Source organism: Ostrea edulis, chromosome 1, assembly GCF_947568905.1.
Source record: "Ostrea edulis chromosome 1, xbOstEdul1.1, whole genome shotgun sequence".
Taxonomy (NCBI): Eukaryota; Metazoa; Mollusca; class Bivalvia; order Ostreida; family Ostreidae; genus Ostrea; species Ostrea edulis.
In genome coordinates, this window is record NC_079164.1 from 109,239,340 (window position 1) to 109,257,167 (window position 17,828).

The 17,828-nt window shown below is 34.2% G+C and overlaps 1 protein-coding gene across 5 annotated transcripts in view; it reads left to right on the forward strand.

The window, feature by feature from the left end:
• Window positions 1-17,828, forward strand: part of LOC125665857 (calcium/calmodulin-dependent protein kinase kinase 1-like) — a 104,003-nt gene that overhangs the window by 54,638 nt on the left and 31,537 nt on the right. For 3 of the 5 annotated variants that reach the window (XM_048898768.2, XM_056153263.1, XM_056153264.1), the window contains one exon: window positions 14,155-14,767. In XM_048898768.2, coding sequence (XP_048754725.2) covers window positions 14,155-14,767 — 613 coding nt within the window. Of the gene's footprint in view, window positions 1-1,977; window positions 2,487-10,412; window positions 11,160-14,154; window positions 14,768-17,828 lie in introns of those variants that run through there. The other 2 variants (XM_056153266.1, XM_056153265.1) reach the window with 2 other exon arrangements.

The following is a 17,828-nucleotide window of genomic DNA, read 5'->3' on the forward strand; positions in this document are numbered from 1 at the left end:
CATTTGTGTAATACTAAATGTTGAACTCCCTTGCAAAAATAGCCAGGGATGGATCCTCCTGGGGAATCTGCCAGGATCTGTGTATGCCAGAGATGCTTTATATTTGAAAGGTGAATGCGAGTTTTTTATGAACAGGATGCCTCTTCTTCCTCCATTGAAGGACTCTTTTATTCTTCGGTTGAACTGCGTATGATATTTTCTCCTTGACTGTCTCTTTCATTTGGTTGATCAGGGTTTCTATTGTCTTACTCAGCTACTAATTGATTCCGTGGACTAGCTCTCACATAATGGATTTTTTGTTCATTATTTTCAATACACTTTCAATAAATCATTGAGATGAATACTGTACTTCAAATAAGATATTTTATTACTCATGTACATGTATTATGTGAAAGAAAAAAACAATTTTCTACCTCACAGAGTCTTGACCTGACAGACAAGGTCTACAATTTAGGTCGATGATGAACGAAGCTGTCTTAGGTTTGTAGATTCTCAATTTATAAGCCTTTTACGTATTAAAGAAAATGGGTCTATAATGATGCTGAAAATCAATCCGGTATTTAATAACAAAGACGTAGGTCACATTTTCCCAGTGGTGATGTTAATAACGTTAATATCACGTTATATCGGGTAGACAGAATTAAGTCAATCGGTAACATTTCACAGAACATACGAAACCAGTGGATCCAGAATGTGACATTGAAAGCAATTACTTTACCAAAAAAAAAAAATTTGTTACGTCGTCTTCATCAATATGTGACAATTGAAGTATTTTCTTTAAAGTTAAAATGACCAATGAATTCAGTATCTGAATGTTATAATGAAATAGCATCAGATAATCTGTGAGACGAGCGAAGCCCATTAACATCTTGCAACACGACTTGTAGACATTTTATCCGCCTGTTCATTTAACGCGGGAAATATAACGCAGTGGATGTAAACAGTTACATTGTGAAGTCATATTAGCTGCAACGTTTTTTCTTCTCTCAAACCAAGCAAAAACAAAACGTTTAAAGCTATGAGAAAGTTTGTCTAGAATTTAAAAAAACATTTATGGTACTTTCCAAATAATTGAATTATTTTAATTATGGGATTGTCAATGAAGTATATCCCAGTGACGGTGACATTTTTCTAGAAGCATTACGGGTAATGTTCATCTTTTTTCAATTGATGAAGAGCAAATCACATGACTCGTATGTGTAATCATTGGAGCGAGCTCGTCACTTCGCTCACTATTAGGAAGATTGAGATCAACATGCACATCAGATTGCTTGGCACCAAAATCTGTTTATCAAAAATAAATTGTACTTTATCTCATTTTATTATTAATTGGAGATGGTAGGACAAGAGACATTCGTACCTAATACTCTGATATACTTATCATTGATATCAAACTCAAAATATTCTCAATAAATGCTTCAATTATTTATTAAGTGACATTGAGATATTAAATTGTAAGACTTAAGATGATTCACTTTTTATGATTTATGAAATTCTAACACTTTGAAGGTTGTGTCAGTTAAAAGCACTTTAGAATTCTGGTTACACGAATATCCATGCAGGCATGTTGGCCAGTATATTGCTACGTCACACAGCTTCACCTGAAGAATAAACACTGAAAATCATTTTGTATTTAATGTTTTGGATAGATGTATCTCAAGAGCACATCACAAGAATTTGAAAAAAAATATATCAGAGGCTTATGATTTATCATGTAAACAAAATTCTTTATTGCTGATATTAATACTAACATTTTCTTCCTCTGATAAGAGCCCTAATAGAAAGATCATTCCCAACTTAAATCTCCCCTTCCTCTTGGGTAATAGCCATCCATCAAACTTCTAATGACCCGATTACGTTGGACACTTTATTCTAGTGTGATTTTATCTGTCAGTTCATCTTTTTGATGACTCTGATTGGTTCCTGTTAATTATCATCAGGATCATTTTGATTTTCTTCTTGTCGCCTGCTAGTTGCCAAGCACCTTAGAAACAGTATTGATGCTGAGCTAGCTGTAGCTTGGATTTGCAGTGTGCTCTGTATCTCATATATACAGTAGTTTGTTCGTTTTTAAGAAAACTGTCATTTGTAGATTTTTATAGGTGGATATATGTATGATGTAGCAGTTTTATATTTTGTGTTTTATTGATCCAATAATATTTTTTTTTTTACATTTTCCATGAAAATGAAAACAACTGCTGCCTCATAGTATTGTGTCTGCTGAACTTCTTTAATGAGTTTAGTCTTTGGATTTTTCTTTGGTGTGTGGTACATGACTTTCTTGGAAGATTTTAGAGAGATTCTAAACAATAACAAGTGCAAGCTACTGTGACACAAAATAACTTAAATTTTCAAAGAATGTTGGAAGGCTTATGAGTGATTTGTCTTGTCATGTCTACCCAATATTCAAGCAAAATGCTTCTCAATTCGTCAGTTCAACAAAGGTTGAAAATGTTGGAATTCCGGCAGGGAAAATACCGCACAAGGTAGAAAACTCTTAGTTACTATTGATTTGTTGTACCTCATTTTATCAAAATTTTATACTTTTACTAAACCAATATTCCATCACGACTTTTAAAATCCAGTGGCTCAATAATTGTGATGAAACAAAATCCATGATGAAATCACTTTTGAAAATCTAATGGAAGTCAATCTTACATGCAGGTCCTTTTAATTTTTCAAAACCATCACTATTTGATTATTGTATTTGGGGACCCATTTTTGTTCCCGAAAATTTTTATTGGCATAAGAAAATACTTTGACTTGTCGATCAGTTCAACTGAAATTGGGAATTAGAATTTTTTATTTTATTTATTGATTATATCAACATTAATTATGGAAATTAAAGAAACAAAGTTGCAAATGGTGATCTGGATGATCATGCAATGGATTATTATATAATACTTTTCTGATTAGTAATTTCTGTGGAAGATATAAAAACTTGTATTAATTGTTTTATTGTGTTCCCTGTATTTTCACAATGACATATGATGTGAAGTTTTAAGAAAAAAGGCATTTGTGAAATGGAAAAATAAGGGATGTTTATAGTATACATGTGCAATGTCATGAAGAATGGGATATTGGTTTTCATGGCAGCTGTGATTCAGGCAAATTAATGAAGAAAAAATCAGTCTGGAAGAGGAATGTCTGGTTTGATTGAAATATGAATGTTGTCCTCTGTGTTGAGGAAGATATCTTCTGATGCAGGCATAGAATTTTAAAGGTTCAAGGTAAAACATCTCATTTTTGTTTCACTTGGACCAAAACAAGGGCACACATATTGTGATGCATCACTGATTTACAAGGGCACACATATTGTGATACATCACTGATTTGCTGAATTAAATTTCTTTTCTAAAAGATACCTTAGACCCAGAACAGACATCGTAGTTGTACCGTGTGACACAATTTTGCATTCTCCAAGGTCAAGGCTATAGCAGGAATAGTGATAATGATACAGTCCCAGAAATATTCTACTTTCCAATTTTTCCCTTTGTTTTACTTGCATTCACCATTCACAAAGCACTTATCATTTGCTCACTGTATGTTCAACGTTCAGTCTCTTGCCTTATTTAAGAACTGCCAAGTACATGGGTCAATCTTTGTAATGCGTGTGTAGGAGTGGAAGGGAACTTTTATATTACATCAGAGATATGATTTTGAACTACAATGTACGTGGATTATCAACTCTAAAATTATTATGAATAGATTGTCATTAAAGATGTTGAATTATCCATTAATTTTGATTTTCATATCATTAATTGCTATTTGATTTATTGTATGCTAACTATCTATCTTCATGCAAGAAATGTTCAACAGTGTTTGAATGAACATAAATACCTAATTGTGCCCTGCACATGCACCAGTACATACATATGTACAGATGTATCATATTTCTCACATGTTCACAGAAATGCTTTTACATATGTACAGATGTATCATATTTCTCACATGTTCACAGAAATGCTTTTACATATGTACAGATGTATCATATTTCTCACATGTTCACAGAAATGCTTTTACATATGTACAGATGTATCATATTTCTCACGTGTTCACAGAAATGCTTTTACATATGTACAGATGTATCATATTTCTCACATGTTCACAGAAATGCTTTTAATGTAAATATAGTCTGGTGAATATTCAGCACTACAGAATGTATTCATTCCTTGTCAATACCAGTAATCTTTTTTCTTACCTGATTATGAAATAAAACTACAATGCAAGGAAAACATCCGAGACATTCAGAATAAAGCATTCATCTTGTGTTCACTTTCCGCTCTGTTCACATTCTGTGTTCACTCACTGTTCACTGTGTTGCATTCGTTGTTCATACCCACTCTGTGTGCTGTGTTCACTCACTGTTCACTGTGTAGTGTTCATTGTTCATACTCACTGTGTGTGCTGTGTTCACTCACTGTTCACTGTGTTACGTTCGTTGTTCATACTCACTGTTTGTGCTGTGTTCACTCACTGTTCACTGTGTTACGTTCGGTGTTCATACTCACTGTGTGTGCTGTGTTCACTCACTGTTCACTGTGTTGTGTTCAGTGTTCATACTCACTGTGTGTGCTGTGTTCACTCACTGTTCACTGTCTTGTGTTCAGTGTTCATACTCACTGTGTGTGCTGTGTTCACTCACTGTTCACTGTCTTGTGTTCAGTATTCATACTCACTGTGTGTGCTGTGTTCACTCACTGTTCACTGTGTTACGTTCGGTGTTCATACTCACTGTGCTGTGTTCACTCACTGTTCACTGTGTTGCGTTCGTTGTTCATACTCACTGTTCACTGTGTTGTGTTCGGTGTTCATACTCACTGTGTGTGCTGTGTTCACTCACTGTTCACTGTGTTGCGTTCGTTGTTCATACTCACTGTTCACTGTCTTGTGTTCAGTGTTCATACTCACTGTGTGTGCTGTGTTCACTCACTGTTCACCGTGTTGTGTTCAGTGTTCATACTCATTGTTTGCGCTCTGTTCACTTACTGTTTACCGTGCTGCATTCGGTGTTCATATTCACTGTTTGTGCTGTGTTTACTGTGTTGTGTTCAGTGTTCATACTCACTGTGTAGTCTAGTCAATCTAGCTCAAAAATGAGCAAAACCTCAAACTAATTGTAACAGAAATGAAATTTTGATTATTCATGCAAGAAAACACATGCAAACAACATATTAAAAATCGGCTTTTGTATTTCCATGGGAAAATTGGAATTTTGGGGTAAAAGGATGTGTTTTTTCATGAAAATCGCTAAAAACTGGAAATTGAAGAAAATGTCCATTTTATGTAACATACAGTAAAAATAAGTTTCATATCTCAAATTTCAACCTGGAAATGTTCGATTAATTTTTTTACAGCAAAATATATTCTTTCCTTGACTGTAATTTTTGGGTAAAATCTCGCTTTTTTGAATATAATTGTTAAAGATTGAAATTTTAAGAAGAAAACCCATATTTTGTCATACATTTGAGTCTACCAATAAAAAATTGAAGTTAGGATTTATTTTAAAAACACAAAACAAGTGCCCCTTCAAAAATGGTCTGTAAAAGATGAGTAACATTTTTGCAGTTACTCCCCTTACATCGGAAGTTGGAGGCGCGCTTACCATTCCGGTCCTCTGTTTCACATAAATACATGTAGTATTTTAAAACAAACAGTGTATAGTAAAGCTTACGTTACTAAATTCTTTATTAAGCTGAGTTTTAACAGTTTATACTACATCTATGACGAAACAAGGTTCACTTTCTTCGATTTTATAAAGAAATCTTTAATACGTGCACTTCGTCAAGTTCTAGAGTTTGGGAAAGAGGGGGGTGGGGTGGGGTGGGGGGTTATAGCCGTATTTGATGTTTAGTTCTATCCAAATTATTGTGCAATTAATACCGAGAATTTCAGGAATAATCTGTTTTAAAAACAATGGACACATAGAATTAAAAGCAAAATGAATCAGGCACGCAGCATCGTAAAAAAAAGGGGGGGAGGGGATGTGAAGATAATTTCACAATATTGCCTGAAAATTGACAAGAAAATTTTAATTCAAAGTTATAAAATCCTTGATGGTGGTGGTGGTGGTGGTGGGGGGGGGGGGGGGGGGGCTAAGGTTGTTCTCTCAGTTCAATTTTACACTTCCACTGTGTACAGTTCACGACAATGCTATTTTTTATTTTTTTTAAAAGGAGGGAGGGCAACCAATCTGTCTAAAAATCGACCTCTGTACGTAAAAATTTATCATCTTTGCATGTAATAATAAAAGGTGTTGAGCCATTATTGCTATGTGCCTGATAATTATATAAGTGATCATTTGAGTAATTGCAGTACAGTTCAGTCCATGTTTTTACAAGTACAACGGCTAGTGTCACAATTTGCCTAGTTTTAACGGATACAAGAATTGCTGAAAGCATTGATAAGCCCCAATTCGAAGGATCCAAACTGATCATTTCCTTAGTCCACTCTATGACTTAAAAAATTCTTGCAGTGCTCCTTTTCTGCAGCTGTAGTTAGTAGTTAGTGGCAATGACTGAACTTATAAAAATTATATTGTGTTAGACAATTCTTCACAAAGAAAATCTCCTATAAGTGTCTCTATGGTATTCCATCGTACAAAGTCGATATGACATCGACACCAGAATATATCTTTTTCTCTATGAAATCCTCATATAGGAAGGTGAAGATAACGAACAGTGATCCATCTCGTAACTCCTATAATCAATACAAAGTAGAGAGGTGGGCAAACACGGACCCCTGGATATACCAGAAGTGGGATCAGATGCCTGTGGGCTATAAGGAGTAAGCACCCCCTGTTTACCAGTTACACCTGTCGTGAACTCGATATCTTAATAAGGCAAACGGAGTTACCCTTATTCAATATCATTGTGCCAAAAACGGCCGCCTAACAATCTATATGAAACAAGTCAGACAGATTTGACCCAATGATAGGCTGTATTGGCAAAGTAGATTGTTATAACGACCATTATGCGAAATGCTGACTTTAAACGAAACAGTTGAAACCCCTTCACCATCAACTTGTTTGTCAGTAGCCTGCCTCCATTTAAAAACTAATCATATACAGAATTTTTTCGCGATTTGTCTACATTTTGACTATACAGGACCTGTTCCGATGCCGAACAGTCTTGACGTTGTGTCGCATCCTGTGAATGCATGTAGAAAGGGCAAGGATTGACAAAATTCGTTTCCTAAAAAGACGTCTGGTTTTAACGATAATCTTCACTTAGGGGCAAGATCAAAAATTCAATGTCTCACAAAAAACTAAGTTCACATAGTTTTCACCAAGACCCCCCCCCCCCCCCCCCCCTTTAAAACTTAATATGACAAAATATTGAAACTAATCGAATAACAAGAAAAGAAACGTACGATTATAAATAACACTCTGTATACCTTTTCTACTGTTTATTCACAAATGAAAGTGTACATTAAATCTATTAAATGTTCATTAATATGTTTTAAATATTATGTGGTATTCAACAGTCGCTTGTCTTTTTCCTTTTTTCACTAAAGTGTAATCGATGTCGGATGATAGAAACTTGCGGGAGTTTTTATTCCCCTCCCCCTAACTAATTGAATTTAAATTTTCATCCGGCATTGATTTCGTCCCTTAGGGCAGTTATGTTTATTTCAGAGTTCGTTGCTATTTCTGTGCTTTATATATAGACATTTCAAACACAATGTGCATTTTGTATGATCCTCTAAAATTTACGATAAATAACTGTACCCCATTTCCATTCTCAATGATCGTATGCCAGCGTGGCGAGAATTCCATCGTCATCGAAAACAAGTTTTGTCTTAAATAGATGGCCGGGCGGTCTAACGCGCTGTTCGCATACTGCTAGGAGATGTGGTTCCGCAGGTCGTGAGCCCAAGACTAATTAGAAAGAGTAACTACTCGATTTTACATCAAATCATGATACAATGCGCAAGTGTTTACTTACATTGATTTTCATTATTTATATTATCAATGTTTTATTATCATTTTTATTACCCATGAATGACTCCCCAAACCTGAATTTGAAAAAGAAAAGCAAATATACTTTACTTACTTAGTTTTATAAACGTTTTTAATACAAAACGCTTGCTCAAATGATGAAGATACAAAATAACTGAAATTTTTAACCCGAATGGCTTTCCATACTTTCTTTTTTAACAACCGTAATTCCCCCTTGTAAATTGACACTAATTCTTTAAGATTTCATTTATAATTGATTACTCATAACTTCTAAAGTAAATATTGTGTTTTGTAACTAAACTTAACTCAGTAGAGGGTCAAACAAAATATTTTGAAGCTTTATTCGCGAAAGTTCCCCGGGAATGGAAGTCGGCAAAGAATATGAGATGCTGAGCAATATTGTATGTATATAGATAGTCTTAAAATCACCTTTTTAATACAAGTGTTAAGCTGTTTAATCGCGTTTTTTATTACATGCACTTTAGATCGTCGTGTATAACTTTATTCCGATGACTGTCATAGTTAAGTTACTCCCCTTTACGTGTACGGCGTGCCGTAAACACCACAAAATATCGATGGTTTACTAAAACATTTAAGTCTAAATTTTAAATATTTCCCATTGTCCGATTTTGTCCGATTTTTTGTATGTTGTTAATCACGCTTATGTTTATTAAATTCCGTCGAGTTTGTTTCTGTTGCAATTACTTTGAGGTGATTTGCTAGATTGACTAGACTAGTGTGTGCTATGTTCACTCACTGTTCACTGTCTTGTGTTCGTTGTTCATACTCACTGTTTGCGCTGTGTTCATTCACCATGTCCTCACCATTCAAGTGGGAAAGTAGAACATTTCAAGGACTGTATGTGTTTCTAAAACATTTCTTGATGTTGGGGCCCCCCAATTTATGAAATTTCTAAGGCATTTCTTGTAGTTTAATATTATTTTTGTTGACAAACAAATATTTTAGAGGTAGGAAGACTGACAACAGTCATTTTTGATGTTTAACAGTCAACACTTTGCTCACTAATCATTGGTTTGGCGATTCACTCGGGTGGTTTAATTTGAACCTTTTTGAGGGGGGAAGTATTGAATGTAAATTAGTATTATTGAATGAACAGGCAGCAGGCAATTTCAGCCATTATCAGAGCCTTGGACCCCCTTACCAATATTCTACTGCAGATTGTCATCAGGGTTATTTTAAAAAGAATTTACAAAATTATTATTTCTTAGAAATCGTGGAATGAACATATATATTCTTTCTTTTTGTGGTTTTATGTTTCAATTTTCCATTCAACTCGCTGCTGGTTAATTGCAAAAATATACTCTGAATGTATGGTCAGTGCATGTATTTAGTTATTTTGATTTCTTTTAAATAAAAAAATTCAACATTCAAATGAGAGATATTCATCTACTGTGTAATTTACAATATCAGAGTGAAAGAAATTAAGCAAGCTAGCTTATTCAGTCACACAACAAATTTCCTGGGAATTCCGCTGAGTATGTCAATTGTACCATCATATCTTAATATATATCCCCAATGGGAGTGATGCATTTAGAATGAATGTGTTCGTCCTCTTACATCAGAATGTGCAGGTGATCATCAAATTGTGCGACCTAATATTGACACAAATTGTCACTCAGGGAACACTGTCTGCTCGCTGGAGCAGCACTATCTGTTGTATGCATGAGTTCTGAGACTATATATCAAATGAGCTTGTCTGGACGACCATTGCATAATGTATATAGAAGAGAGAGAAAAACCCAATGAATGCTTTATTTTTCAACTAAATATATATATACACATATATTTCTGGTTTTTTTTATGTAATTGTTGATTTTCTGAATGTCAAGGTTTCTTCTTATAAGAATTTTAGAATTATGAAGTTCGGATTGATTGATTGAATATTGTTTAATGCCCCTCTTGAGAATATTTCACTCATATGGAGACGTCACCATTGTCGGTGAAGGGTTGCAAAATAAGGCCTATGCTTGGCGTTTATGGCCATTGAGCAAAGCGGGATCTTTATCGTGCCACACCTGCTGTGACACGGGACCTAGGTTTTTGCAGTCTCATCCAAAGGACTGCCCCATTTAGTTGCCTCTTACAACAAGCAAGGGAGTACTGAGGACCTATTCTAACCCGAATCCCCATGGGTCAAAGTTCAGGTGAATATGAAGCATAGAAGTTTAGGTTGAATATGAAGCATAGTGATTGGATGATGTGATTTTTGAATGCCAATCACTTTTTCTAGCATTCACCTAAAATCATGTTCACATCAGATTTGATTCAGAACTGTCTGTACATATGACTAACATGGTGCTTTGAGACAAATATTTTTGATAAATATGTTAATTTCTCACTCCCTTATTGAGCCATGCAGTGCATGATGCTTGTTTACTTGTTGTTTATCATAAACTCTCCTCAGCCATTTATGGATTTGGGGATAGGGTCAATATAGATGCCTACAGAATCACACTATCTATTAAGAGACTATATTTAAAGCTTGAAGAGCCTAAACAATTAATGACTAAAATCACTAAATCACAGCACTTTCATTAATTTCCTGTCAAATATAGAGGGAAGGAACAACAGAAATTGTGCACTATTGTAAGAGAGCAATCTTCCGTCTTTAAAATGAATCTAAACACTGCTTCCTCATTTTTTAGTAGTACCTCATGTTAGGAAACCAGAGAAAACCCGGTGTTCTTAGTGCTCTTGTCTATAAAGTAGGGATTAGATATAAGTCATTGTCATGATGAATGTACACACACACTTACACTGAAGGATAATGCATTTCCTATTTGTAACTGTGGCATAAGGATTTCTGTTCACACATGAGTGATTATGACAGAGATGATAGTATTTTTACACTTGATTGAGAGAAAGATTATAAACAGACCGGAAAAAAGAATGCATTCCATTTTTCAAAGGACAGTTGGGGTGATTTAACATTTAAACATTTTAAAGTCTGTCTGATGACAACTGAATGGTGTCCATCAAATTAAGTTTCTAATGGACTGGTTGTGAAGACCGTTCAGATATGGATCATCATACTTCCAAGTCTTCCTGAGAAAGTTCTTGTGAAAAAATGTTAATGGATGACCAAAGGATTGCTATACTATAGTTCAAAGTTCAAATTATCCATCTGTTTAGAGACCATGGCCACCTTCTCTTTACATGATATCGAGGTCTCTGTCAGGTAGGTGTTAATTATTATTTACAAAGCTTGAATGAGGTCACACAGTGTATAAGCCCCATACTAAAACATTTATCAAACCATCTGGATATCAGTTTAAATGACAGAAGGCAATTAAGGTAGTTTATGAACAGTGCATTAATTGTGATGGGTGGATGAGAGAACACCTACATGTAGTGATCCTTGGATTACCACCCAGTCGTGGTCATAACTGACCATCAATCTCTAACTTGACTATGCTTTCATTGTGAGACAATATGTTGAAAAGTTTTCAGTATACCTTTCATAATTTGTATGAAGATAATTCATGAAGAAAGAAAGATATATGTGGATTTTGTGGTCTCAAGGTCAAAGGTCAAGGTCACTGCAGGCCTTCAATCCATTGGTTTGATACACTTTCACTGTAACACAAAATGAAAAGTTTGCAACATAAGTACAGTTTTCATATTCTACAGAAAGGTAGTTTTTATTAAGGAGGAATACTACACCAGAGAAATTTGATATGGATGAAAAGTGGAAGATATGTACAACAATATTTTGAAATTGAAAACTTTCAAATTGACTTTATTTAGTCAAAAAAATGAGTTTTAGTGGAAAGTAATCAGAACAAAAATTAAAACCCTTGCTGGACTCAAACCAGCAATCTAAAGTACAGCAGTTGACATAATAACCCACTGAGCTACTCAGCAATAGTCAATAAATCTAAAAGAAATAGACAAATATTGCTGATTATTATATTTTCATTTAAGAAATTAATTTATTATTCTTTTATTGGATGGAGGTACACTGTATGCCATGAGGAGAAAAAAACCAAGCAAACTGCATCATTGCACATAGTGCATGATACAAATTAAGTTTTCCATCTTTTTTTCCATAGTACCGTATATACTCGCCTATAAGTCAGTTCGCCTATAAGTTGGTTGTATATTTTGTAGGCTATTTTGGAGGGATTTGTCATTGACCTGCTTATAAGTTGGTATATCTTTTTCAAGAATCTGTTGACAATTTCTAACATTTTCACCTCTGTTTCAAATAATATTTTGTGAAACACGCTAATATTTATTCATTTTCTCAACAAATAATTTTTTAATAATATACGCTTAAGATGAATAAAATAATTAAAATATGTAAACACTTGTACTTTATGCATATAGTCTTAGAATTCATGAATGATATGATATATCCAGTCAACGTTAATCATGATAATTGTCGGAGTACGAAGTTTAAAAAAAAAAAACTCTACATTACGCTGTCCAGAAAAAAAGCTAATCTTAGCTGCTTACCTATAAGTCGGATATAGAGTTTTAGATCAATTTTTAACTCCCAAAAATCCGACTTATAGGCGAGTATATACGATATACCTTCATCCAACAAAAAAATAATAAATTCATTCCTTATCATTTAAATACATGTATTTCAAAACATTGAGTTTAAATGATATAACATGACTTTTTAAAATTTCATACAACAAATTGATAAAGAACATGAAGTCAAAATCAGGTTTTCTTTGATGCAGAAATGAAACAAATTTTTCAGCCAATCAAAATCGCCGTAATTTCCTCAAACCCATGATCTATAGATCAGCAGTAGACACACTAACCTAATGAGCTATATACAGCTAGGCAATTAGATATTATTCATATTTTCATTCATGTTCCAAGAGGAAGTCAGTCATTACTGTGATGATGTGTTATTCATCCTTAATGAATTTTTTGTCATTAACACTGCAGTACATGTAATGTGAATATGATTTAAGGATCTCTTGGTCCTTCCTGGTTGAATCAGTTTTCCAGTTACATCATAGAATTCATACTTTTGTAGAATTTTTACACATAATTCTTTAATTTAGCATTGTTGGGCAAAACTTTTATTTAAATATGTACATATACATCCATTAAGTTAAAAGAGCTCTGCATGTACTCAAAAGATCAAACCCCTGATAGTGTGGCATGAAAATTGCTTATCTATTAATTGTTATTCTTTTGAAAAGTTGTAACCTTGTTACCAAGAGCCTTAATCGAAGGACTATAGAGTTATCACACAATTTTGTCAAGTAGAGAGAAAGACAAAATAATACATCATATTTTCACCATTTTGTAAAATTACAATATTACTATGGGAGGGGGGGGGGCTTTTTTTTTCATGTTTAGAAACTTAAATAATCCAGTTACACAAGAATGCTTTGCACCAAGTTTGGATGAAATTGGTGTTGTTTGATTTTCATAATGTTGCAAATGGTAAAAGTTTACAAATGGACAAACAAACCTTTAAATGAGAGTGTCTCATTTAGACTGTAGCTAGGGCACAAGTGAGCAAATGAATGCAACAATAATTTGTTGTGTATAGCACAGTCAGCAATCACTCTCATCGACCAGACAAAAAGAGAAATAACAAACGATCCTTTGGGAATTTTTTAACATATTTGTTGGTCAATTCAAAAAGTATCTGACCATGATCAATTTGAAATAAAACCTTTGTAAACTCATTGATATCAGATTTGATTGGAACACAAGGTGTGACATTTTGACAGATGTGTGGTTTTTCAAAAATAACACTGTATCCTTTTATTGGTACATCCTATGAGAAGCAAAAGTTAGGATCCAGTATGATGCGGAAATGCAATGCAAATTTAAATGTGGGTGCGTATACACACTCAGAGTCAAACAGACATTAAGTGACTGATTCAAATGGTGTATATATACACCCAATAATCCAACACTAATGTCCCATTTAAAAATATATATCGATCTTGTTCATTTAAATCATGATAAATCAATGCATCAATCTGTAAAAGAATCCCGTTTTAAGTTTGGGGTAAAACAATTGTTTGTATCTGTTCTTTGTTTGGTAGTCCAGATGGTAACTCTGAACACACATAATGTAATGGGTATGTGCTGAATGAATATTCTATGAAGGAAAATGTTACATCTGCACTGCTTCTGGTATTTAGATGGCTGTTAATATTTTAAATTGAAGTAAGTATTTCCTTTCATTTCAGGAAATGTCATATTGAATCAGATCAAGACGACTTCATAGGAAACAACTTTGAAGATCCTAAAGAACCCAAATCAGCCCTATCAAATGGTATTAATGGAGACCTTCTGATAGAAGAAAAAGACAAGGAAAATTTAAATGCGCCCAAGTCTACAGACATTGTGTGTGTTCAAACAAAACCTAAGCATCCATTGTTACGGAAGAGTTCGAACATTACAAATGATTCTGGGCATAGCTCAGTGAGCGACAACGAAGACAATGTTTTCAGGGACTTAGATGACGACAGCAGCAGACGACACAGCTTGACAGTGGTGGATGCCACTGGACACCTCAATGTGCCTACTACCTTGGACTGTCTCAAACACACATCCCAGTCAACAGTTAGTTCAGACCTTCATCCCGCTTATCTCCCTTACCAAAGAAATGTGCCCAGAATAGCTTACAGTTTATCTGAAGAAGCTCTAGGTGTTCACAGACTTAGTAGTGGGCGATCCCCTCAAGGATCACCACGGTTACGCAGGCAGCCTACAATGGAGACCAATAGTTTTTCTGTTGTGGATGGAGCAGATGGATATGTGCAGTTGAATCAGTATAAACTTAAAAACGAAATTGGCAAGGTATTATCATTTTTGTACTAATTTGTGAATGTATTCAATTAAGAAATATATTTAAATTTTGAAAATACATGAGGGCATGAATTGTGATGTTTTACACCAGCCATACTTCTTGAATCGCATTCACGCTTCATGGAAAGTAAGCATTGCAGTCCATACCTTCATGTAATTTAAAATGGAAATGGCTATCATCACAATTGGTATAGATATTGAAAAGGCAAAAACAGTGGAAATGTTAGTGTAGAGTGTTAATGTGTTTAACTTTAAATGGCAACATTAACAGGCAAACTTTATTGAAGCTCTGAGCTCTCAACAGTTTGAATTGGGCTTAAATGAATGTTTGGCGGCATTTCACAGTGATACTCATAAATACTTGCATTTCCAATGTTTTTGCCTTTTCAATATCTATATACCAATTGTGGAAGGGGAAAATATTTCTGGAATTTTTTTGTATTAAAATTTTGAGGCGATGATTTAAAAACACATGAAACCTGAATCTTGCACAGAAAAAGTTGTGCTGAATCTAAGGCTTTTGTAATAGATGTGGTTCTCTCTATGGCCTATTCCAATTTTTTTTTCCAGAGAGCTACAGTTCTACCGAAAATCGAAATACTGGTAGCTAAAATAGCGTAGAAGTGTCATGAAAAATCACATATTTATTAGTATATTCCAGAATTTTAAAAAAAATAGTGGTAGTTAATGAGCCTCTTCACATATCACTAGAAGTTGGATTTTAGGTATAAATAACTGCCTCCCTATTTAATCAAACAAAGGACTAGGTGCTTTAACATCTATTTCTAGACCTTGATTTTAAACAATCTTTGATTTTTCTAAAATTCTGTAATTTCCAATTTGAAACTTCCATCAGAATGTATCCATGTCTTAGTGATGTCATGAATTTGGTGAATTTTTTACATCTTCTAGGAAGATTTTAAAATGTTAACTTTTCAGACAATGGAAATCATGGATCGCATGTGTCAACCAAAACTATTTCCGTGTGCAATATTAAGATATGATAATCAACCTATCTTGATTTTTGATAATTAACATATCTTAATTTCTGACAATTAACATATCTTAATTTCATCTTAGTTCACACATATGCCACCTATACTTACTGAAAACAAACATGCTCTCATAAGAATGGCATTTTTGGCCAGTCAAATGAAAATGGCAGGAATCCCATGTATATATTAGTCCATGCATGTGATTTTGTATATATATTTCATCAACTTATATTAATGAATCCCATGTATATATTAGTCCATGCATGTGATTTTGTATATATATTTCATCAACTTATATTAATGACAAGGCATATACATTGAATTTGTTGTCAAAATTAAGACCAAATTAAACTGAAATCAAGTGGAGTTGTCTATTGGATAGTACAGGGCATTCTGAAACACACTGAATAGTTTAGAAATGCAGAATACCTTATAAAATTGTAAAAATTGTAGTATATAAATGAAAATATTCAATAAAATTTACAGTAGATGAATAAAACAACAATGATATCAACATTGAATATTTAATATCCCCATATTGGGTTTGGGGTGAAGCATCAGAATATGCCGCTCATTTTCCTCTGTAGGTGCTAGACAAGAGTTTAGCATTCTGGGCTGCTCATTTTCCTCTGTAGGTGCTAGACAAGAGTTTAGCATTCTGTGCTGCTCATTTTCCTCTGTAGGTGCTAGACAAGAGTTTAGCATTCTGTGCTGCTCATTTTCCTCTGTAGGTGTTAGACAAGAGTTTAGCATTCTGGGCTGCTCATTTTCCTCTGTAGGTGCTAGACAAGAGTTTAGCATTCTGGGCTGCTCATTTTCCTCTATAGGTGCTAGACAAGAGTTTAGCATTCTGGGCTGCTCATTTTCCTCTGTAGGTGCTAGACAAGAGTTTAGCATTCTGGGCTGCTCATTTTCCTCTGTAGGTGCTAGACAAGAGTTTAGCATTCTGGGCTGCTCATTTTCCTCTGTAGGTATATACTAGACAGGAGTTTAGCATTCTGTGCTGCTCATTTTCCTCTGTAGATGCTAGACAAGAGTTTAGCATTCTGGGCTGCTCATTTTCCTCTGCAGGTGCTAGACGAGAGTTTAGCATTCTGGGCTGCTCATTTTCCTCTGTAGGTATATACTAGACGAGAGTTTAGCATTCTGGGCTGCTCATTTTCCTCTGTAGGTACTAGACGAGAGTTTAGCATTCTGGGCTGCTCATTTTCCTCTGTAGGTACTAGACAAGAGTTTAGCATTCTGGGCTGCTCATTTTCCTCTGTAGGTACTAGACAAGAGTTTAGCATTCTGGGCTGCTCATTTTCCTCTGCAGGTACTAGACAAGAGTTTATTGTTCATCTTCATATCACAGAGTAATGGAATCTTCAGGATTATCAGAGCATACAATGGCTTAATCATTTCTATTAGAGCTTTGTATAGTACATCATATCAACAAATTCTGAATCAGTATAAAGTGGTACAAAGTGAATATCAGATTGGTATTTAACACTGGATAGAAAAATAACTGGCCTTGAAATGGACAGCGTGGCATCGTCTTTTCTTTAATGATTACACATATCTGTTTAAAATTGATCATCCAAAGAATAAATCAAATTTGATCATGCATGAACCTAATTCTGGATTGTTCAGGAACAGTATCTATTTGTTCAGATTAGACATTGTTCATGTGCATGCAGATAGACCTGTACAGTATTATTTAGAAATCTCTTTTTGAGGAAAACGAAATCGTACGAAAGTTTTTACTAATTGGATAGTTTGTAAGATATGATGATACCTGATGTGCAATTATCCCAAAAAAGTTTCCATAGATGGAAAACTAGATTGGTGCATGCGAAAACCATACAGAAACTCTTATATTACGTATCACCATAGAAAATGATTAATAATGAGATTTTAAAAAATGATCATGTTCATTAATTAAGATATTACCCTATAGATTTACAATGCAAAATATGTTTTTAGCATAATCATAATAAAAAGCAAGACACAATCAAATTATTTCAAAAATAAAGTTTATCAGAAAAAAGTACATAAAACAATTGTCAATGAAAATA